General features: G+C 41.2%; 2 protein-coding genes across 2 annotated transcripts; one reads left to right on the forward strand and one right to left on the reverse strand.

The window, feature by feature from the left end:
• Window positions 1-1,492: 1,492 nt before the first annotated feature.
• Window positions 1,493-14,777, forward strand: PRDX1 (peroxiredoxin 1). Its single transcript, XM_080921551.1, has 6 exons — window positions 1,493-1,595; window positions 3,919-4,035; window positions 7,784-7,937; window positions 8,357-8,479; window positions 9,503-9,633; window positions 14,489-14,777. Exons 2-6 carry the CDS (start codon window positions 3,930-3,932, stop codon window positions 14,572-14,574), a joined length of 600 nt encoding a protein of 199 aa, XP_080777677.1. The 5' UTR covers window positions 1,493-1,595; window positions 3,919-3,929; the 3' UTR covers window positions 14,575-14,777.
• A 1,699-nt stretch (window positions 14,778-16,476) lies between these two features.
• MMACHC (metabolism of cobalamin associated C) lies at window positions 16,477-23,477 on the reverse strand. Its single transcript, XM_080921542.1, has 4 exons — window positions 23,378-23,477; window positions 21,225-21,419; window positions 20,309-20,461; window positions 16,477-18,621 (listed from the first exon to the last, which is right to left on the reverse strand). The coding sequence occupies exons 1-4, from the start codon at window positions 23,456-23,458 to the stop codon at window positions 18,211-18,213; spliced, it is 840 nt and encodes a 279-aa protein (XP_080777668.1). The 5' UTR covers window positions 23,459-23,477; the 3' UTR covers window positions 16,477-18,210.
• Window positions 23,478-23,590: the final 113 nt, after the last annotated feature.

Genomic DNA, 23,590 nt, shown 5'->3' on the forward strand with positions numbered 1-23,590 from the left:
TGATTTGTCTTAGTTTGGGTTGGTTTTGAGACAAGTATGTCCTTTATCTCCCAGCAGTCTCAACCTCTTAAGTGCTAAGATTATTGCCCTGCATCAGCAAACCTGGTCCGTGATACTTGGTTCTTACTGTGCAATAGAGATGTGAACTATTATTTCTGCTGTAACTTTTACATCTCCCTCACCTAAAGCCCAGAACTGCTTTAAGGCTATCTATTCAAATCAGGAAATCAAATTCCCCTTAGTTGTCCCTGAGAGGAAATGCCAGTAGACTCAGATAAGTATTACTTCCTGGAATGCCATCCCTGACCTTGGTTTATGGAGTCGTCCCTTTAACCATGTTACCAACTTTCATTTGTCTCTTGAATTGACCACTATGTCTAAACAATAACCTCTACAGCCTAGGAAAAATAACCTTTTAACTGTTGTGTTTCCCTGTCTGCCTCTCCTTTGTAGCATGACTTTCTAGAGGGTCCAAATCTGTTTCCCTAAATCTCACAAAGCATGTGATATAAAATGGGAACTCTGAGCTGGCCATCAAATCTGGCCTCTCTTTAACTCTCTTGACTTTTTCTGGAGACAGGGTTTCTCTGTGTAGCTCTGGCTGTCCTGGAACTCACATTGTAGACCAGGCTGGCCTTGAATTCAGAGATCCACTAGTCTCTGCCTCTAGAGTGCTAAGAAGGTAGGTGCCATCACTGCCTGGCTTGGAACCGTGACTCTTAACTCAGGAAACTGGCCACAAAGCCCCAGTTTTTAAAACTACAGTTCAGTTTAGTGACACGATCAGATTCAGAGAGATTTAAGAATAATGAAAGAAATAGATGCGAAACAGAAAAGCAGCATCCAGTAATCGGAGACCAGTGAAGGCTGCCCTGAGTGGTGAGGGTTACCGAGGACCAGACTAGAACAGGGTTTGTTGTAGTTTTGTTCTTAATGATTTATTTCTTTTCCTTTTATGTGCATTGGTGTTTTGCTTTGCATGTGTGAGGGTGTTGGATCCTCTAGAACTGGATCTATACAGTTGTGGGTGCTGGAAATTGAGCTCGGGTCCTCTAGTAGAGCATCTGGTGCTCATAACAGCAGGGCCAGATTTTCCAGCCCTAGAATGAGGCTGAAATGCAACTGAGAAATATTTGGGTGCACAGTTTCCCCGAACATGTTTTAATTTTACACGTGGCCTTCCACGAGTAGTTAAACAGACCTCTCCTCAAGTTTGGGGCTTGAGTGAACAGCACTCAGAGGTCCTGGGAATAAAGAGAGGCACGGATCCCCAAGTACCCTTCATTAAAATAAAAGATGACTCAATGCGCAGTCCTTTCCCACTTCTGAGGGCAGCATCAAAGTGCGAGCCTTTCCTGAGACCCACCCCCCCAACTCCAGGCCTATCCAGGGAAAGCGCTGAGTCATCCCCCGCCGGACGGCCAGGGCGGGCGGGGTTCAGCCTGGTCCCCCTCCTCCCGCATCCCCGGCCCGTGAGAGTCTCGCGAGAACTTTGTGGGCTATAAAAGCAGCTCCCCGTGCGCGCGCCCTCTCGGGCGACTTCTTCCTGCGTTCTCACGGTTGCTTCTGTTTGTGAGACCTGTAGCTCGACCCAGGTGAGTGTGCGGGTATCGCGGCTGAGTAAAGAGACTCGCGTCTGTCACCACTTTTCTCCCTCCGGCCGGTCCCGGCTCTCCAGGGGTGGTCACCGACTTTGGCGGCCGGGTGAGGCCGGGTCCCGCTAGTGCCCGAGCGCTTACTCGCGTTCTTCACGTGGCCCTTAGTTCCCGGACCTGTTGGAACCCCGAGGCTAACGTAGAGTTTCCTCCTCTCCCTGCTCCCCGTTAGAGGGCGTAGATGGGACGGGTGGTGCTGGAGCTGACACCCGCACTCTGGGCGGCTGTCCGCTTTTTCTTTTTAAGTGCTAGCTAGGGTAGCTGTCGGCGCGAGTGGTAGGAACGCCCCTGCAGCGAGGTTGGGGAGTGACCTTCTCTGGCGTTCTAGTCCGATTCCTCTGGGACTTTTCAGCGACCGGAAGTCAGTTTTCCAGGATTGGTGGAGTATGGAAGTGCTGGGCCACTTTGCAAAACAAGTTTGATTAAAAGATGGATTATGTTAGTGGGCACACCAGATAGGTAGGTAGTATGCTGTAGCATGTCCCTGGGGAGGGGCAGAGAATACAGCTAGAAAATTTTCAAAGTTTGCGATGAAAGATGCTTTTTTCTTGGTGTTTCTTTTGGTTATTGGTGTTACGAACCAAGAAATTTGGAACTTGGATTCCAACTTGCATTCAGACTGAGAGGTATAAATTTTCTTTTAGATTGTGTTTTTTATTATCTGTGTGGTACCTTCCCCCTGAGCTGTGAACCACTCTTTAAGTGGGTGCAGGAAACTAAAAATCCCCCCCTTCCCCGCAAGGAGCAGTGTACGCTCTTAACTGTTGAGCCATCTCTGAAGCTCCTAATGTACATTTTAACATATTCATATTGAACTGGATAGATAGTGCAGAAATCAGTTTCTTGGCAGTACATTGACTTTTTTTGTGTTTTTCTAAGATAAGAGTTTCAAGTAACTAGGGTTCCAGTTCGACTAACCTTGAACTCCTGATTTTTTTTTTAAAAACACAAGACTTTCACTTTAAAGATTTATTTACTTATTTATATGAATACACTATAGCTGTCTTCAGACTCATAAGAAGAGGGCATCAGACCTCATTACAGATGGTTGTGAGCTACCATGTGGTTGCTGGGAATTGAACTCAGAACCTCTGGAAGAGCAGTCAGTGCTTTTAACAGCTGAGCTATCTCTCCAGCCCGAACTCCTGATTAAGTTTATTTACTTCCCATGTGTTGGGATTACACCTATCCCCAAACCCTGTAAAGTAACCCTTCTTATATACCTTTGCTCCAGGTTCTTGGCCCAAAGATCAGAACATTTTTCTTTTGTTTGTTTTTGTTTTAAACATTCATGTTTGTGTGTGTGCCCTGTAGGAGTCAGTTTTCCATCTTTATGGGGATTCTGGAGTTTGAACTAAGGTCATCAGCGTCCCTGGTACATGCAGAAACTTTTCTTAGTCTCTCGCTCAGTTCAGTATCATGCCTCAGTGGTATTATGCTCCACTGTTCCTGGTATAAACCTAAAGAAAAATTAAGGGCTGGAGAGTTGGCTCAGTGGTTAAAAGCTGACTGGCTCTTCCAGAAGTCCTGAGTTCAATTTCCAGCAACCACATGGTTGTTTACAAACATCTGTAATGGGGATTTGGTGCCCTCTTCTGGTGTGTCTAAAGAAAAAAAGTTAAGGCAAGGTCTCACTTAATCTAGGTTGGCCTCAAGCAAGTTAAGCAGAGAAAACCTCTGTATAATACCTACATAAACAGAACACCTAAAGTTTTGAAGAAATAAATGTCCTGGCATTGATTTGCTTGGATATTTTTATGTCTGTTGCATTTACTTCTTGCTTCTGCTTAATGAATATACAAAATAAAATGCTACTGGAAAAATGTTTAGGAAGGTTGGGAGGGACTGGAGAGATGGCTCAGCACTGACTGTACTTCCAGAGGTCTGAGTTCAAATCCCAGTGACCATATGGTGGCTCACAGTCATCTGTGATGAGATCTCATGCCCTCTTCTGGTGTGTCTGAAGACAAATACAGTGTACTTATATATATATATTAAACCTTTAAAAAAAAGAAAAGGGTTGGGAGAACTGACCTATTTATACACAGTGGAGCTGTTAGCAAGTGAGAACAAAGGCTGGTTTTCAGTCTTATTTTTACCCAGAAGTTGGAACTTTGGGTTGTGACCCTTAACTGTTAGCCTGTGCTTACTACTATAATATAAACCACTGGCCTGTTCCCTGATGGAACTTAGTTCCCACATAGGTGAACTGCTGTTTATTTAGAAAAACAAGAGTTGTTTAATTTTTTGTTGTCTTTTCCAGCTGATAGCAAGATGTCTTCAGGAAATGCAAAAATTGGGCATCCTGCTCCCAACTTCAAAGCCACAGCGGTTATGCCAGATGGACAATTTAAAGATATCAGCCTAAGTGATTACAAAGGTAGGATTAATTATATTGGGCAAGAGACTACTTCACTTGTTGAAGTGAAGTAATGGTTAGGGCAGTAATAACAAAGGTAGATAATCCTAGGTATGAGTCATTTCTAGAGAAAGTATGCTTTATTTTAACATTTACCTGGTTAACTTTTTAGTGGCATTGACTTATTGGGGAAAGTTGTGTTCTGAGGTACTGGGGATTGAATTCAGTGCCTCAGCACATGCCTCTACCACTAAACCTCATCCCCAACCTTATCTCTTTGTTTTTTGACTATTTCTTTTTTTAAATTTGCTTTTGTTTTACATACATTGGTGTTCAGCCTGCATATTTGTCTATATGAGAATGTCAGATCTTAGAGTTACAGGCAGTTGTGACCTGTCAAGCGGGTGCTGGGAATTGAACCTAGGACCTCTAGAAGAGCATGCAGTGCTTTTAAGGGCTAAGCCATCTCTCCAGCCCTTTCCCTTACCTTTTTAATTTTTTTAATTAAAAAAAAAAGTTTTAAGGCATGATTTCTTTGTAGTTCTGGTTATTCTAAAGCTCACTATGTAGATCAGGCTGGCCTTGAACTCAGACATCCTTCTGCCTCTGCCTCCCTAGTGCTAGGATTAAAGGCCTGTTCCCTCTTGCTTTCTTTTGTTTTGGTTCTATCTTTTCTTTCATTGTTTATTTGAGCCATCTCAAAGATCTATCCTCTTGTCTGTCATAGACCTTAATATGTAGACCAGGGTTGTTGTATCAGACTCTTAGCGATGGGTATAACGTGCCTTTAGATGGTTGCCGTATTGCCTGGCCTTTCCCCTTCCTCTTTTAAATTAGAAAACCTTTTTTTCTTTAACTTTAAAACGTTTTTTATTTTTATGTGTATGGGTGGGTGTTTTTTCTGAATGTGTTTCTGGGCATCATGTGCATGTGGTACATGAGGAGGGCATTAGGTCCCCTGGGTCTGGGATGTAGAGATGTTTGTGAAGCCTCCACATCTCTACTTTGGGCCTCTCTAAAAGAGAAGCCATTGTGATTAACTGCAAATCCAACTTTTCAGTCCCCTTCATCTTATTTTTTAAAAACTCCTACATTTAGTCTTACAAATCAAGTCTTTGGAGTTGTGACTTTGCTTCTGCTCACAGGGAAGACTTGACACTCTAATTACCTTTGGTTTTACCATAATTCATACAGATACTTGGCAGGTCTGTTAATAATGTTTCTTACCTTCTCTCCTTTTTAAAAAAACTTAATTCCTAGCTAGGTATAGTGTGAGTTGTACATCAGGTGGATCAGCCAAAGCTGTATGGTGAGACCCTGTCTCAAGAAAAGAAAAACAAATCTGTTTTTTGTTTTGTTTTTTGAGGTAGTGTTTCTTTATGTAATCTTGGCTGTCCTGGAACTTGGTCAGCTGTTGTAACGGTGTTGGAACTCCTGAAACTGTACTTACAGATGGTTTTGGATGTTTAGATCCTAACCGGAGTTTTCAAGAGCAGCAACATTCCTGTAACTAATTCTTCTCCCTTGCCTTGCAGTCACAGGGTAGTTAGATCTTTTGAGACCATTTAGACTCCTTAGGTACACACCTCAAACTCCAGTGTTAAATGTACCTTCCTTAGTGGTATATGAGTTTCTGGAGATAGCTTTTGAGTAAAATATTCAGTTAGATCTCCTGACATCACACATTGTTGTTGGGATGAGAACAGATACTGTGAGCTATATGGAGACCTCTTAGTGGCAAACAGTTTAAATAGTACCTCTTGGGAGGTGGAGGTGACCTGGCATATGGTCTTGGGAGTGTTTGCTCTCTGCCCTGTAGGGCTTGGTCTGCTGAGGCTTCAAAGTGCTTGTTAAGCAAAGCCATAGAGAGATTGCTTAGATGAGTCAATGACTGCTTGTTTTGACTTTCAGACTGTTGCCACCTGAAAATAAGTGGGTATTTGGAAACGTTCCAGTAAATAATTCAGCCATTAGGTATGGTGAGAGGCTTTATGGTCTTGAAGGTTTGCTTTGATAATTTCAATTACTAAAGTAAAATTTAAGGTAGAAGTCCTGTTACTTACCAGTACTTTGGGTACTTTTGGTTGCAACATTTTTCGCGTCGTGTCTTGTTGGACTTGTTAGGAACATAATGGTTGTGATTCATGAGATTATTTAAACATCACCCATGAAGACTGGAAACGTTGTTTATCAGGTAAAAGCTGCACAAGCTTGAGGGATGTGAATTTATTTTAATCCATGGACCTACATAAAAAATAGGATTAATTAGTTGGATTCTAATTAATAACTAGTCCTATTCAAGATGGATGGAGACAATTAGTCTGTAATACCACCTTGTAACAGCAGAAATAAGAAACTGCCTATAACAAGATGGAAGGGGAGAAAATTACTCAGGAGATCACTTAATTATTCTGGCATTATTGTATAAAGGTTCTGACTTTGTCTTTGTTGGTTTGCTTTTTTTTTTTTGTAATGTAGTTATTTTACGTGGGTATTTTGTCTACATATATGTCTGTATCACCTCTGCATATATGTCTGGCGCTGGAGAGGCCAGAAGAGTGTTGGGCCCCCCTGGGGTTCAAATTACAGGCAGTTGTAAACCATGTGGATGCTAGAAATTTGGGGCTTCTAGAAGAGTAGCCAGATCTTAACTGCTGGATGACCTCAAGCTCCTGAGTCTCCTGTATCTACCTCCCAAGTCCTGGGATTATGATAATGAGTTTCTATCCCCAACTTTTTTGTTTTGCTTTATTTTGGTTTTTGAGACAGGGTTTCTCTGTGGCTTTGGCTATTCTGGAACTTGCTCTGTAGACCAGGCTGACCTTGTACTCACAGAGATTTATCTGCCAGGCAGATACCACTCAGCAGTTTTGTTTTTGAGATAGGGTCTTGAACTTGTGGTTTTCCTGCTTCTGCCTCCTGAGTGCTGGACTTTAGAATGCTGAATTACAGGCAGTGTTTGCTACCCACATCCAGGCTTTGTGTGTGTGTTTGTGTGTGGTTTGGGGATGGTTAGAGACTGTTTGATCTTGGAGCTCACTATGTAGCTCAGGCTGGCTACAATCTCACTCTTGAGTGTTCTATCACACTTGATCTTCTAGGTACTGTTTGTAAGCACTGGTTGTTAGATCATATACTAGATGAATTGCATCCTTGCTCCGTTTTTTTTTAATCATTGAAAGAATTTGATGTGTATGCTAATCTCAGAAGATCAAAATTAGACTGAATAGTGTTTATTCTATAGTTAGCAACCAAAGAAGAAACAGTCATTTTAATTCACACTTTTTTGGTATAAAAGTTATATAAGTAGCTGCTAACAGCCATCTTTATTAAGTTTGCTAACATTAATTACTGTGTTAGTTATTATTTTAAAGTCTTCCATAAGAAAATGTCCTTGCAAATGAATCTTCTGAAAATTTCTTGTTTTCATCTGAGACAGGGTTTCTAAACCTGGCTGGCCTGGTTCTTCCTCTTTGTAGTTCAGGTTGGTCTCAACTTATAGCAACTTTTCTGAATGCAGGGATTTAGGCATGTATCGGTATCCCTAGATCAGAAACTCAGCTTCAAAACTAACTTTTTTTTAAAGAATTATTTATTTTATGCATATGAGTACACTGTAGCTGTCTTCAGACACACCAGAAGAGGGCATCAGATCCTATTACAGATGGTTGTGAGCCACCATTTGGTTTCTGGGAATTGAACTCAAGACCACTGAACCATTTCTTCAGCCCCCAAAGCTAACTTCTGCATCGTTTTTTTTTCTCCCCAGGAAAATATGTTGTGTTCTTTTTTTACCCTCTTGACTTTACTTTTGTGTGTCCCACGGAGATCATTGCTTTCAGTGATAGAGCAGAAGAATTTAAGAAGCTCAACTGCCAAGTGATTGGAGCTTCTGTGGATTCTCACTTCTGTCATCTGGCATGGTAAAGTTTTTGGTCCATTTGGCATGCGGAATTTTTTGTTTTTTAGTCAGTGTGATACTTAACTCAAGCTGGCTTTCTGCCTTTGTGCCTCCAGCCTCATCAGTAGGTGGGATTACAGGTGTATACTACAACACCTGGCAGTATTGTAGATTTCTTGAGCAAATTTAGAGGTTTGACAGTAGACCTAAATATTGGTTTCTGACTCCTACTGCCTTACTACCTAGCCAAGGCAAAGCACCTTGAGTTGCTTTATCTGATATACACTGGTGAGCACACTTAAGTGTTATTAGCCATTCACTACTATTGGAAAAAGTTGAAGTTTTTGGATAAAGTTCCATATAGGGTTTTAGAAAGGTGAGGATAGGTCTGACTTCATAAAGATTTGAATGGCTGTATTTTGGAAATCTCTTTTGCTGTAGGATTAATACACCCAAGAAGCAAGGAGGGCTGGGACCCATGAACATTCCCTTGGTATCAGATCCCAAGCGCACTATTGCTCAGGATTATGGAGTCTTAAAGGCTGATGAAGGTATCTCTTTCAGGTATGTACTTTAAGGGTGGGAGGTGGAAGTTACTATGAGAACAGTCTTGGTTGCGAAAAGCCAGAATAAATCTGAGGAGCACCCTTTTTCATGTCTTTTTGTATATACATGTCATATAAATGTCAGGCAACCTGGAGTATTCCTTAGACACTATTTTTTAGAGATAGTGTCTCATTGAATAGGGACCTGCCAAGTGGGCTTAAATGTCAGCCCCCCTGGGGGGTTTTAAATGTTTTCACCTCCCCAATGTTGGGATTGCATGCTTAATTTTAAATATATTTTTGTATGTACTTGAACGTTTGCATATGTGTGTATGTGCACCTGTGCACATTGGATCCCAGGGAACCAGAGTTAATGGTTGTAAGACACAATTTACTGACCATCAATCCCAGGTCTTCTGGAAGAGCAACCAATGCATCTGAGCCATTTCTCCAACCTCTTGATTTTTTTTTTTCTTAAATAATTTTATTTATTGTTTTAAAGATGAAATTACTTTGTGATAGTTTACTTTTAATGTCTTCTGGGGCTCAAATTCAGGTGCTCAAACTTGCAAGAACAGTACTGAGTCATCTCTCCTCGGCCCCTTTGTTTTTAATTTTTGAGATAGTCTTGTTATATCATACCCCAAGTTGGTCTTGAACTTCAGACTGACCTCATACTACTGATCCTCCTCTAGGCTCCAAGTACTGGGGTTTATATGCATGTGCCACCATGCCTTACCTCCAACCTATTTAATTCTGGAAATGGTGTCAGATAGCTGAGGATAATCTTGCACTTTCATTGGTTCACCATTTCTGCTTTATTTGGGTCTGGGGATCAAACCCAGGTTTTTCTGCATGCTAGGCAAGCACTCTGCAAACTGAGATATATATATATCTCTTTCTGATTGAAATATTTAACTAGTGGTCTCACTAATGGTAGGCTGGTATAACTCTTGTAGACAGCCCTATTTCCTTAGGAATTCTAACAATGAAGTTTTACTTGTAATGTCTTTTTCTCAATCCTTCAATTTCTTCCACCCAGGGGCCTCTTTATTATTGATGATAAAGGTATTCTTCGCCAGATAACAATAAATGATCTTCCTGTTGGCCGCTCTGTGGATGAGATTCTGAGACTAGTCCAGGCCTTCCAGTTCACTGACAAACATGGGGAAGGTAAATCTGCCTGCTAATGAGATAGTGTGTGTAGGGTACAAAGGTTATTAGATAAAAGGCTGATTGTGTCTGTGCAAGAATGTGGATTAGAGTTATCTGTGGGGGTGGGTAATAGGCAAGCCCAGGGGAAAAAACAAATGTTTTTTTGTTCAAGTACCATACTCTCCACTTGTGTTCTGATTTGGAATCATTGACTGCTGCAGATTTGAGGAGGATCTCACTATAGAGGATAAAACAAAAGGGGTGTAGGTGTTTAATCCCAGTACTCAGGAGGCAGAGGCAAAATGGTGAGTTTGATGCCAACCTGTTCCAGGACATCCACAGCTGCATAATAAATCCTGTTTCAAAAAGGGGAAAAAGATTTTGAGGAAAAAAGTTTTTTTAGAATATGTATAAATAAACAAGGAGCTAGAACTGTAGTTTAGTGGTTAAATGAATTTGCTCCTTGCAGAGGACTTGGATTTGATCCCTCACACATACATGGTGGATCACAACAGTCTAACTTCATTTCTAGGGGTCCAATGCCCTCTTCTGACCTTCAGTGGCACAGGGTTTGCATGTGGTACATACACAAACATGAAGGCAAAAAACTCATGTGCATAAAAAATCTTTTTAAAAGATGTATTGTTGCTAGAGATGTAGCTCAGTGTTATCTTCTCTAACCTGTGAGTCCCTGAGGTTTATGTCTAGCATTCATGCCTAAAGAATTGGTGTTTAATTTGTGATTATATATCACAGTATAATCCTAGCACTTTTGGGAAGAGGTCTAAGGTCAAGCTCATTTTTCATTATAGAAGGATCAAAGGTAATATTTTGCCATGTAAAAGTCTGTTCTTCCTACTTGCAGTGGCTTAGTTCTGTAATCCTAGGACATAAGAGGCAGGAGTAGAGGCAGGAGTAGTGCACATTCAAGACTGACATGGACTAAAGAGGTCTGTGTCCTTTTAAGGGGCTATAGGAACCTTACCAGTAAACTGGCATCATGCCACACCTTTTATACTCTTCATTTTTGCCTTTTGGAGGCTGTCTTGTTTTTTTGTTTTTTGTTTTTTGTTTTTTTGTTTTTGTTTGTTTGTTTGTTTTTTTAGTAAAGTTTATTTATTTACTTATTATATATATAAGCACACTGTCGCTGTTTTCAGACACACCAGAAGAGGGCATCAGATCTCATTACAGGTGGTTATGAGCCACCATGTGGTTGCTAGGAATTGAACTCAGGACCTCTGGAAAAGCAGTCAGTTCTCTTAACCACTGAGACATCTCTCCAGCCCCTGTCTTGGGTTTTACTGTTGTGAACAGACACCATGACCAAGGCAACTCTTACAAGAACAACATGTAATTGGGGATGGCTTAGAGTTTCAGAGATTTAGTCCATTTTCATCAAGGCAGGCATGGTGCAGATAGAACTGAGAGTTCTGCATCTTTATGTTGAAGGCTAGCAGAATACTGACCTCCAGGCAGCTAGGATGAGGATCTTAAAGTCCACACCTATAGTGACACACATATCCCAACAAGGTTATACTTCCAAATAGTGCCACTCCCTGAGCCAAGCATATTCAAACTATCATATATATATCAAAAGGTGGCTCTCTGAGTTTAAAGTTAATTTTATTTTTTGCTTTTTCTAATACCGGGCCTAAGTGTGTAAAAGATTGAGAAACTCTGCTCTTTACTTACCAGAGGAATTGAAGACCATTGAAATGGAACAGCATTTGTAGAGTGCTGCTTTGGTTTTTTGTTTTGGTTTGGTTTTTGTAGTTCGGCAGTTAATGCTAAGGAGCACTCGGGTATTTAGTGGGTTGCACCTGCAGTCTTAGTACTTAGAAGGAAATTTCCTGCAACTTGATTGTTATATTGTAGTCATTATTTTGTATTTCCACTATGTGGGTCCCAGGGGGTTAACCTTTGGTTGTTGGGCTTGGTAGCTTAATCACTGAGCATTTTACTGGCTTCAGATCTTCAGAGTATATTCTCTAGGAGTGTAATTGCTGGGTTGTATTTTAATTTCATGTTAACTTCTTGTAGAGCCAAGCTCTTTAGCTGTTGGTGACTTTCATACTCACAACAGTCAGTAACCAAGGGTTGTAATTTCTGTCTGTGCCACTATGTTACTAGGATAGCTTTCTTAAAGGGTGATTTGATTTTGCAATTCTCTGAAGAGTGTAGTGATCATATTTTGTGTTTGTTGGAGAAATGTATTCAGGTGCTTTGTTCATTAAAAAGAGGGAGATTTATTCAGTGTGGCTATATTGGAAAGAGGGATCTAGTGACACCCTCACCCACCCGTCCATCTTTGGGATTCTAGTGTGAGATTAAAGTTTAATTAAGAAGATAAAGGATATTCACATAGGCAATTTCAATGTCTGTCAAGTTTCTAGAACTGTGTATCATTCCAAGAAAAAATTTTCCCTATGTTTGTTTGGGTAGTGACTATTAATTTCAACAAGAGATTGCCAGGAACTTGTCATTACTTTGGGGTGCAATTTGATAATCAGATTGCTTCTTAGTTAGATATATGATCTGGTACTGTTTTCATATTCTGTGGTATTTGTTTTGATCTTTTTTAGTGTTTTTTTTTTTGAGACAGGGTATCTTTATGTAACTAACTCTATATGGCTGTTCTAGTCAGATATTCTTGCCTCTGCCTCCTAAATGCTAGAATTAAAGCCTAAAGGCATTAAGCTACCCAGTTCTATGATGTCTTTTTTTTTTCTCCCTAACTCTGAGTCCTTATAAAAAGCCTTATGAGTATTGAGAATAACAGGCTATTCAACAAAACACCTGGCTTATTGATCATTTTTATATAATTAGGTGATGTAAAATTGGAACATTTTTCTTATATATATAATTCCAGGTTTCTAGTGAGAGGCCAAAGCTACTCCATCTTGGGACCCGCCTCCATCTTAAAAGAAAAAAAAAAAAAGAAAGAAAGAAAGAAAGCCTGAGAACTTGACCTGGGCAGCTGAACCTGAGTTACACCTGAATGCCAGGAAGGACCAGAGTTAGCTTCTTAGCTACTTCCTAGCAACAGCTAATAAAAGATTAGTCTCATTGTTTGAGATGTACTTTCAGGCCATTTGTGATTGTGCACAGTCTTGCTTCAGAGCATCCACCTGTCTACTTAAAATAGTAATCCAATTAGATACTTGCCAGGATGGATATCCCCTCACTTTCTCCCATTTCCTATAAAACCTTGTCCAGATAAGAATTCAGGGATGCTTCACTGAATGGTCCTGTGGGTTGTCATGTAAGTCCAAATGAGTTTTTAATGAAGAGACCCTAATTTGATTGCATCAGAGTCAGCTCCTGGTTGGTCTTTTGGGCTCTTGAACAAGGTACAACACTAGTGCCCTCTGTTGCATGTTTTAAATTCTGTTTTTGTTTGAGACTGGGTCCCACTGTGTTTTCACCTTTCATTGGATGTTTTGCTGTCACCCCTTTTAAAAAAATTTAAGTGGCATTTGAAGCAGACAAAAAATTGTACAGAACTTGTATAATGTATTAATACTGAACCATCTTCAAATCTTAGTTGCTTGTCATGTATATTTTAGACAGGTATTAGACATAGTATAGATACATACATTTTAGACATAGTATAGATACATTTTATTGCTTAGATTTTTAGATGCAAATAAATGAGCTATAATAAATAGTGTGTTAGGGTTCTTGTTACTGAATATTTACTCACACTGAGAACCCCAGATTGTATTATTTACTGAACACACACCTTTAATCCCAAAAGTAAAGTTAAAGTTAGTTTATAATTTGTAGAAGGAAGCACCTGTGTTTGAAAGTGATGTCTGATTGAGTAACAGACTAACGGGCAAATGAGTGAATGATTTGACAGAATAGGATATATATGCTCAACTCTCACGAGGAAAGGACAGGGAAGCTACTTCATGGACAGTGGAGAGGGAGAGGAGTAGGAGGCAGTTTATAGAGACAGGTTTGAGAACAGTCCAAAGAATGAGAAGGATGCAGAAAATTATAACAGATTGCCAAAGTTAGTATGAAGCCAAGCAGAGCAATTCAAGAGAGTCAGAGAGATTGGATCAGTCAGCCTGGAGAGGAACTTGAGTCACACCAGCTAAGTAGAATAGCTAGGTAGAGATCAGAAAGAAAGGGTGAGCTTATTCATCAGAAAGTCTCAGGTTGAAAACATTCTAGGCCTAGATAAGATTGTACAGAGGCTAGAAGTTTCCAGGACTAGACCTAGGTTAGCAGACAGGCAGCAAAGCAAGCCTTGGAGATGACAATTGGCTCAGGAGAATAAAAGATAAATAGGCTGTAGTGGGGTTTAATTAGACATCATTAGCCTTATACCAAAACCCTGGTGTGACAGATGACAAGGTTGATCCAACTTAGGGTCTTTTTTTTTTTTTTTTTTTTTTTTTTTTGCCTCTCTAGTAGGATCAGATTTTTAAAGTTTATTTTTAGAATTATGCATGTAGAAGAAGGTGTCAAGTGCCAGACAGTTGTACACTGTCAGATGTGGGCTATCTTCTAGCTGCCTTGGGTTTTTTGTTGTGATTTGGGACAGTCTTATCATTCAGACTTGCTTAGAATTTGGCCAAGACAGATCTCATTGGAGTTCACTATATAGCAGTGTTGGCCTTGAACTTATTTCCAGAGATCTGCCTGCCTTTGCTGTTTTTTCTGAATGTTATAGTAAAGGTACATGCCACAAAAAAATTTGTAGCGTAGGCTGGCTTCAAACACAACCTTCTTGCCTCTGTGTCTTTACCATATGTGCCAGCATGAGCCACAGCAGCCAGATAGCCTTTTGTTCTAGGATGCAGGGGAGGGAAATACATACTTGAGCAGGTTACTAAATAATAATACTTTTCTCTTACAGTATGCCCAGCTGGCTGGAAACCTGGCAGTGATACCATCAAGCCCGATGTCATTAAGAGCAAAGAGTATTTCTCTAAGCAGAAGTGAGCACTGGACCAGTTTTCTGCCAGGCAGCATTGAGATGCCAGAAGAAAACTACTCATGCTTAAACACATGATGTAGTGTGATTCCAGATAAAGCCTTTCTTCCACTATGTTTTATTTTGGGACAGAAACCAGCCTGTTAATTCCTTTTTTTTTTTCTTCCTTTTTTTTTTTTTTTTTTTATCTATTAAACGTGAATTCTGAGAAGTGGTGGTTCATTCTTTGAAGGCAAGTTGGAATTGTAAAGAGGAACTTTGTGTGTGTGTTTACTTTTTTTTTTTTTTTTTTTTTTTTTTAAATGTATCATTTACCTGCCTGTTGAATACTCTAGAACTTGTGTCATGGATTTCTGTGATACCATGTGGGTGCTAGGAACCTTGGACTTCACCAAGAGCAGGAGTGCTCCTAACCACCTAGCCATGTCTCCAGTCTCTTTGAGACAGGATCTTTCACTAATCTGGAACTTGATGTGTGTAGGTGAAGCTAGTAAGTTCTCAGGATCTGTTTTTTTTTTTTTTTTAGTGCTGGTTTTATAAGCATACTTGGCTTTTTGGTTTTCGGGGCAATGTGTGTGACAGCCCTGGCTGTCATGAAATTTTAGATCAGGCTGGCCTCTGAGATCTGTCTGCCTATTTAATGCATCTGGGATTAGAGGCGTGTGCCACCACTGCCAGCTTCATGTCTGGCTTTTTTGATGTGAGTTGTGGACCAAATTCTTTCTCACAAGTACTTCACAGTTGAACTATCTCCAAAGTCCCTGCTTTTCTTTAAAATTAGATTTGTGAGGTGCCCCAGGGCTGGAGACAAAACTTTTGTTATAGAGTGCTTGCCTGATCTGCTTTGCTTCTTGTTGCTGTGTTAATTGTTGTAACTAAAATAGACTTGGAAAAGTTTTATCTGGCTTATATTTCCCAGACACAATCATCACTGTGGTAAAGTCAGGGTAGGACTTCAAGTAAGGAACTGAAGCAGAAACTGTAGAGAGCGGCTTAGGCTCTTGTTGCATCTGCTCAACCAGCTTAAAAACCAGTCCAGGGGCAGCCAGATGGTACTATGTACACCAGGCTTGGTCCTTCCAAATCAAATAGCAACCAAAATAACACACACACACACACAAAATATGTGCTGCACAGATATGCCTACAGACCAATCTATTCTAGGCAATATTTCAATTCTAGGTGAGGAGAGGGTTCATGTCAAATTGACTGAAGTTAACCATTTGTAATCTTAGTACTAGAGAACAGGGCAAAAGGATTAGAGTTTCACCTGTGAATCATGAGGCCCTGTCTTTAAAGAAAAACAAAACTTAACTAGGCCAGTTAAGTGCATTGGGTATCTTGGAGTTTAAGAGACACCATGACTATGGCAACTCTTAAAAAGGAAATCATTTAATTGGGACTGGCTTATAGTCATGTTAGTTCATTATGGTGAAAAACATGGCAGAGTGCAGAAGACATGGTGCTGGCCAAGGAGGTATGAGTTGTAGCAGGAGACCTGCTGGTGTAGTTTGAGCATAGGACACCTCAGTCTATTCTCACAGTAACACTTGCCCCAACAAGGAAGGCTACACTAATAGTGTAATTACCTATGGCAAAGCATTGAAAAATGAGTCTACCAGGCTGTGCCTATTGAAAGCACATTAAAGATATCTGTCACGTGGTGGAAGGAATTGACTCCTTCCTTTGACCTCACATACACTGATACACCTCTTTCCCCATGAATATGAATAATTTAGAAATGGAATGGCCAAGCTTGACAATTTTTTAATCCCAGAGTTGAGTGCCAGATTAGACTTCGTGGTAAGATTGCATTTGTGTGTAGGCCAGAAGAATGTCAACCTTTTGAAACGAATCTGGAATGAGGCAGTTGTGAGCCACCTGAGGAGACAGTCTTACTGAACTGGATGCTTACTGAGGTTTGCTGGCCAATAATTGTCTTCTCCCCTTATTCTCAGGAACCAAAGAACAGAACAAATTATCAAGAGTTCTAGGCAGGGATAGTAAAGTGAATGATGATATTAAGCCTCATTCCCACTACATTTTTATACCATGAGATAAGTGATGATGCTTACACATACCTGTTTCAGGATGCATTTTTATAGATTTACTATGTGTATATATGTATTCATGTTATATATACATACAGTCTGTCTGCAGGCTAGAAGAGGGCACCAGAACACACAGACTGTAATGAGCTACCATGTGGTTGCTGGGAAGTGAACTTGGCACCTCTGGAAGATATCCAGTTAAGGAAGTGCTCTTAACCTCTGAACCATCCCAGGTGCAATTTTATTTTTGTTTTTTGAGAGTTATTTTATGTATATGAGTACACTGTCACTGTCTTCAAACACACCAGAAGAGGACATCAGATCCTATTACAGATAATTGTGAGCCACCATGTGGTTGCTGGGAATTGAACTCGGGACCTCCAGAAGAACAGTCCATGCTCTTAACCACTGAGCCAGCTCTCCAGCCCTGCAAATGATTATTATTTAAATACCCTCAGTAGTTTGCTTCTCTCCATCCCTGTTGCAGGACTGGGGGCTATACTGTCCAGGATATTTGAGATTAACACGGTTGACTCAGAGATTTGAGGTCTGTCTTGTTGAGTCAGTTTTCAATAAATACAAACAGCACATGACAATTTACCAATATAATCTATATTACACATGGCAATTTACCAGGTAACCTCCCTAGACCCTGGCAGTGAAACTTAAAAAATCTGGACTGGGAAACTAACCTCTTTGGAATCAAAAGAGCAAAGTTGGTGGATTTGGATAGGATTGTATTCAACTTGTGTTTCAGCTATGATTAAAGAATGTTCCTTTTTTGATCCTGTTAAATCAGCAAGAAGTTTCTTCTGGATTCTTGGTTAGGGTAAACAAAACAATCTATGCCATCATGGCCTTCCAACATTCCAGAATTCAGAGTACAACTATTTGAGCATAAGTATAAGATTCCTTAAGCCTTTAGTAATAACTAAAGGTCAGGCAGTTTCAAAGTAGTTTACTTAAAAATAATTCAGCATAGCTCTAAGAGCTGCTAAATCTGTGGTTCTCAACCTGTGGGTCATGAACCCTAGGGGTTAACAACCCTTTCACCAGATTCCTTAAGACCACTGAAAAATTTATATCATGGTTCATAACTAGAAAAATTAGTTATGAAGTATCAACAAGATAATTTTATGGTTGGAGGTCACTAGAACATAAGGGACTGAATTAGAAGGTAGCAGCATTAGGAACAGTGAGAACCCTGGTTCTTAAATATTATCTGCACAAGAACAGTAACAGATATGAGTCTAATATTTGAAATCAACCAGTGATTTTGAGTCTGCCTTGGAATATCGTTTATCTTGACCAATGTAAATTTAGAGTCTTGACTTTCTTTGAAGTGCTATTTTCAGGAAATTGTACCCAAAATAGAATTTTGCAGTGCAAAAATCTCAGCACTTTGGAGGAGACAGAGGCAGGTGGATCTCTCTTAGCTTGAAGCCAGCTTGGTCTATCTACAGAGTTCTAGGACAGCCAGGGCTACATAGAGAAACCTTGTCTCAACTAAAAAAGAAAAGTGCTCTTTCAAAACTCAAATCGTACCCAAAATAAGACATCCACCATGAGTGGGACCCTGCAGGGGAAAGGTCATCAAGGGCCTGGGGATACAGGTGGTGAGACACTTGGACTAAGCCAGCTTCGTGCTCTCATGGAATTCTGCGGCTTGGTAAGTAAGGAAAGAGGATGCTCTGATGTAGTGCTAGGGTGTTCTAAGGGTTGGGCTAAGCCTAGTAGGGCCCAGCGTTGGGCAGGTGGGGTGGAAAAGTAGATCTTCTGTTCTTCGGAGTACCGTTCTTCAGGAATCACAGCATCCCGGTAAGTCCAGTCCCGCCAATGGAAATTGAAGCCTTCAAGCAGAGTGATTCGGCCAGCTCTTGTAGGCACACAGTCAGGGGGCTTTCTGGGTGGCAAATCTGGCGCTTCAATCCCAGGCAGCAACATTACCCCTCGGATAGCAAACCAGCCCCCAAATCGCGGGTGTATGCAAACACCTGCTATGTGCTGGGGAGAGGGCAAAGAAAAAGCAGGGTTACAGAGGTCATTTTGACTCTAGTTTCAACTGTCATTGGAAGTTTTTTATTCCTCAAGTTATTTTTATGGGTATCAGTGTCTTGCCTGCATGCAAGCAGTACCCACAGAGGCCAGGAGAGGGTGTCAGATGGAAAACAGATGGTTCTGAGCAGCCATGTGAGTGCTGGGGGTTGAACATGGTTCATACAAAAACAACATATGTTCCTATTCTCTGAGTTATCTCTCCGGCCCCCATTTTTGTTCTTTTATTTCCCACTCAGTGCACACTGATTCCACGAAAAAAGGCCCTGTCTCTTATTTATTTTTTTAAACCTATTATTGTGTATGTTTGAGTGTGCCTGTGGGGGTCAGGACAGTTTCATGGGTTCCAGAGGTCAGACTCGGGTTGCCATGCTTGTTTTGCACAGTGGCACAGTGCCTTTCCCTCCATCTCACTGTTTCTGTCCTCTTCTTGACCACCTCATTCTAAAGAAAGAGGAAGGGCTTACTCGAGCAGCTTCCTACTTTCAGTATTGGTCTTTTGACCATTTACTCTGCCCTTGGCTCTTTCTGAGACACCCCTGTAACACACAGTTTTAAGAACAAACCAGGCCAAGTCTTTAGTCCCAGTATTCAGAGGGTAGGTTCTCTATGAGTTCAAGGCCAGCCTAATCTACACAAAGAGTTCCAAGACAGCCAGAGATGACCGTGTCTAAACAACTGGACCAGGGGGCTGGAGAGATGGCTCAGTGGCTCACAACCATCTGTAATGAGATTAAATAAACATTAAAAACCAACAACAAAAAAAGCTGACCAGGAAGCTGGTGAAATGATTCCATGAGTGAAGGTATGTACAGCCAAGCCTGACAACTTCAGTTCACCCCCAAGGACTCACATGGTGGAAGCAAAGAACTGACTTCTACAACCGTCCTCTGACCTCCAAAGGTGTGAACACACACAGGAAATATTTTCATTTTTGTTTAGTTGCTTTTGAGACAGGATTTCCCCGTGTAGCCCTGGCTGTCTTGAGACTTACTCTATACACCAAGTTGGCCTTAAACTCAAGATATGCTCTTCTGCTTCCTGGGTACCAGGATCAAAGGCATGTGCTGCCACACTGGGCTATTAAGTATTATTTTTTAAATAGGACTTTTAAAAAAAGATTTTATACACACACACACACACACACACACACACTCACTGTCTTCAGATACACTAGAAGAGAGCATAAGATGGTTGTGAGCCACCATGTAGTTGCTGGGAATTAAACTCTGGAAGAGCAGTCAGTGCTTTTCACCACTAAGACCACTTAGCCATCTCTCCAGCCTCTTTAATAAATATTTAATACTAAAAGAGACCAGGTTTCCTGAATTGTTGTCCTCAGGTGAAGGGGCAAGAAAATATGTGGCCTATTTGTCAGGACCATAGGTACTGTGTTCTGTGCTATGCATCAATTTCATCAAAGGACGGTGAAGGAATGTGGACCTTATTGGGATACCTGAGGAACCTTTACCATCTTTTCTCTTATCCCCACTTATCTATTCATACTTATTCTCTTTTTGTTATTTTGTCTTTTTTTTTTTTTCAGAGCTGAGGACCAAACCCAGGGCCTCACACTTGCTAGGCAAGCGCTCTACCACTGAGCTAAATCCCCAACCCCTCATACTTATTCTCTAACCTGGGTCCCCCATGGGTCAGCATCCACATCTTGCCGTTGGTAGTAGTAAGCAGCACCTGCTACATGGGCTGCTGTCTGGGCTAGAATCTTAGGACGCCGATTGGGGTGCACCTCATAGTCAGCGATAACTTCCATATGCAGTTCTGGGAACTTCTGGAACAGAATACAGGGCACTTATTAGCATGACGGGAATCATGACTTTGATTCCTGTTTTCATAAGCCCAAAGGTTTCAAAGGTTTTTTTTTTTGTTTTGTTTTGTTTTTTGTGACAAGGTCAGAATAGCCTTGAATTTGCTAGATGTACCCAAAGATGATTGTGAATTCCTGATTCTCCTGCCTCCATCTCCCTGCTGCTAGGATTCACCATTAAAAGTCTATCTGAAGGTACAAAGTGAAGGCACTTAAAGCTTCTCTGCCCCCTCAGAAGGGCCTATGCTTGAGGGAAATACAAAAGGCCTTGCTCAGACGCTTCCATTACAGGAGTTATTGAGCCTTGTGTGGCAATTCTAGAGTGGGAAGACCTAGAATTTATATGTACAAATTTATGTGTATATAAATGAATACAGGCAGGGAAATGCCCTTCTGCCTTCAAAGAGCTTCATAGGTAGCATAGAACTTAGAAGTCCAGGCAAAGGCCAATGAACAATGACTAAAGATATTGGATTTACTAGTATTCCAAATGGAGATTAAGACTAGCCAGAGGTTCCTCTAGTTGTCCATCAGTGTACTCAGTCTACGGAACTGATTTCAGATGGGGAGTCTGCTAAAGGAGAGGGTAAAACCTGGGTGTGAGAAGGCAGAATAGGAAGAAGTTGCAGAATGTCATGGCTCCTAACCTTAGGCTAGATTGTGCCCTACGTTTGATCAACACAGAAGCAGATATAGGTTTGAGAGTTGAAGGAAAATTCCACCTTACTTCTGTAACACTCCTCAGGTGGTAGGACACACACTGATCCACAGGATCTCTCAGTGTTTGGAGGTGGCAGCTCTTCAAGAATGGTTTGAGGGCTCTGTCAAACATAGCAGGTGTGCTGAGTACCAGAAAGGCCAGGGTAGGTCCTGGGAAGGGCAAGTGGAAGACTGGAGGCAGGAGTTCATTGTACCACGCCACCTGGAACACACAAAGTTCAGACAGTTGGATCTCTTGAGTTTGAGGCCAGCCTGGTCTCCAGAGCAAGTTCCAGGACAGCCAGGGCCACACAGAGAAACTCTTGTCTTTTTGGGAAAAAAGAAAGAAGCAAAGGAAGAAATGTACTAAGCACATTTGAAAAGAGCAGATTGTCTAGTTTGGTGAAGTGAAGGGGAAGGTACAAAGTGAAGGAACTTAAAGATCCTCTGCCCCCTCAGAAGGGCTTATGCTTAAGAGAAATACAAAAGGCCTTGCTCAGACGCTTTAAAAGAGTAAAGTGACCCAATAGTTTAGAAAGATCTGGTTGAAGTGTAGAAAATGGATTGGAGCCAAGATGAACAAGGAGATTATAATAATCCACATGAGAGAGGTGTTCTGGCTTATAAGATAGGCTGGTGGTCTAAAAAGACAAAACAAAACACGTATTTGGAAGACTCAGGTGATATTCACAGTGGCTGTTGGATGTAGGACTGGAAAGATGAGTAGCAAGACCTTATACAGGCAGTGCAAACTCTGTTCAGTACAAAAGTTCCTATTACCCAGACTTGACACACAAATACACACACAATTTTAAGACAGGTTCTCACTATCTAGCTCTGGCTAACCTGGAGCTTGATATGGAAGCCTCTGCCTCCTGAGTGCTGGGGTCAAAGGCTTCTGCCACCATGCCTAACACACAGGCACTCTTGCTATTTTCCATACTGCCTTCAAACTCTGATTCTAGAATGTGCATAATCCTCCTCTCCTTTCAATCCATCTTTTCATAGACATTTGTTTTCTTTTTCTTCAAAAATTTTAAAAATTTGTTTATTTTATGCATATGAGTACACTGTAGCTGCCTTCAAACATACCAGAAGAGGGCATCTGATCCCATTACAGATGGTTTTGAGCCACCATATGGTTGCTGGGAATTGAACTCAGGACCTCTGGAAGAGCAGTCAGTGCTCTTAAACCACTGAGCCTTCTCTCCAGCCCCCATTTCTGTTTCATGTTGGAGTTTGAGATTTGCAAATGCTAAGCTGGCACTCTAGTTAACTACCTATCCAATTACCAGATACTTTAGGTAGATAGATATTACTGAGTTATGTAGCCCTAGCTCTCAATTTTGTTTTTTTGTTTTTTTTTTTTTTTTTTTTTTCTCATTACTGGGGACTGAACCAAAGATCTCAAGCAGGGGGGTCAAGATCTCTGTCACTAAGCTACATTCTTCAGCAGTTCAACTTTTTCCTCTTGTAACTTTTCAAACTAGTTTAACTTCTCTATAGTATCTTCTTCCCAGTTTTCCTGTGGAAAGCTCAATGGAATAGGAATCTTAAGACAGGCCAAAGGACTCAGGTTTTAGCTTGTGTCTTAAACATAATTTGTTCACTCAGCACTGTGGGAGGAAAGTGTGGAATAAGGCGGGGCTGGGTGGGGTGGAGAGGGACTGGGGTTACAGAGACTTCTGTACCAGGCGAGCATGAGAAATTTCTATGCTCAGTCTTGTATTGATGGCAAGCAACACCATGAATTAGCCTTCTGTTGGCTGACCGAACAAACTAGCCAATTGTATCTTGTTCAACATCGGGAATATTCTTCTCTCTTCATCTGATCTAATACACGCCGATCTTCCAAGTTTTAACCTTTTCTAATTCCTCTGGAAGGATCCGGTGATCCCGGCCCCACCGAGAGATTTTTTTTTTCCTGGTAAATTATGGTGATGACGACAGGTTAGAGGATCGTGGGCTGTATCCCATTCATTTGTTTGACATCATAAAGACGTAAAAGGGCAAACATATGCTTATCTACCTTTTAAATCAAGCCCCATTTCACACCACGACCTAGAGACGTCAGATGGCTGCGGTAGGTTGAGAGGATCAGAGGGCTTACCGGGCCTCACGCTTTTGGCACCAAGGCCAATTATAGACCTCACTCTAGGACCTCAGGGAAGACAAACCAACCTGGAAGGGGTAAACCTCGAAGCCAAAAGGACACAGCGTGTCCTCTATCTTCTGCTTCAGTTCTGCCACACGCGGCTCCATAGTGCACGCTGAACGCTGAGCTCCCTGGGAAATGGAGTCTCATAGTTAACGTGGGCCTATAGGCGTCCAGCAGGACTGGACTACATTTCCCAGAAAGTAAAGGAATAGCAACAGACTATGAACAATGCATCT

The sequence above is a fragment of the Micromys minutus genome (assembly GCF_963924665.1).
Source record: "Micromys minutus genome assembly, chromosome: 9".
NCBI lineage: Eukaryota > Metazoa > Chordata > Mammalia > Rodentia > Muridae > Micromys > Micromys minutus.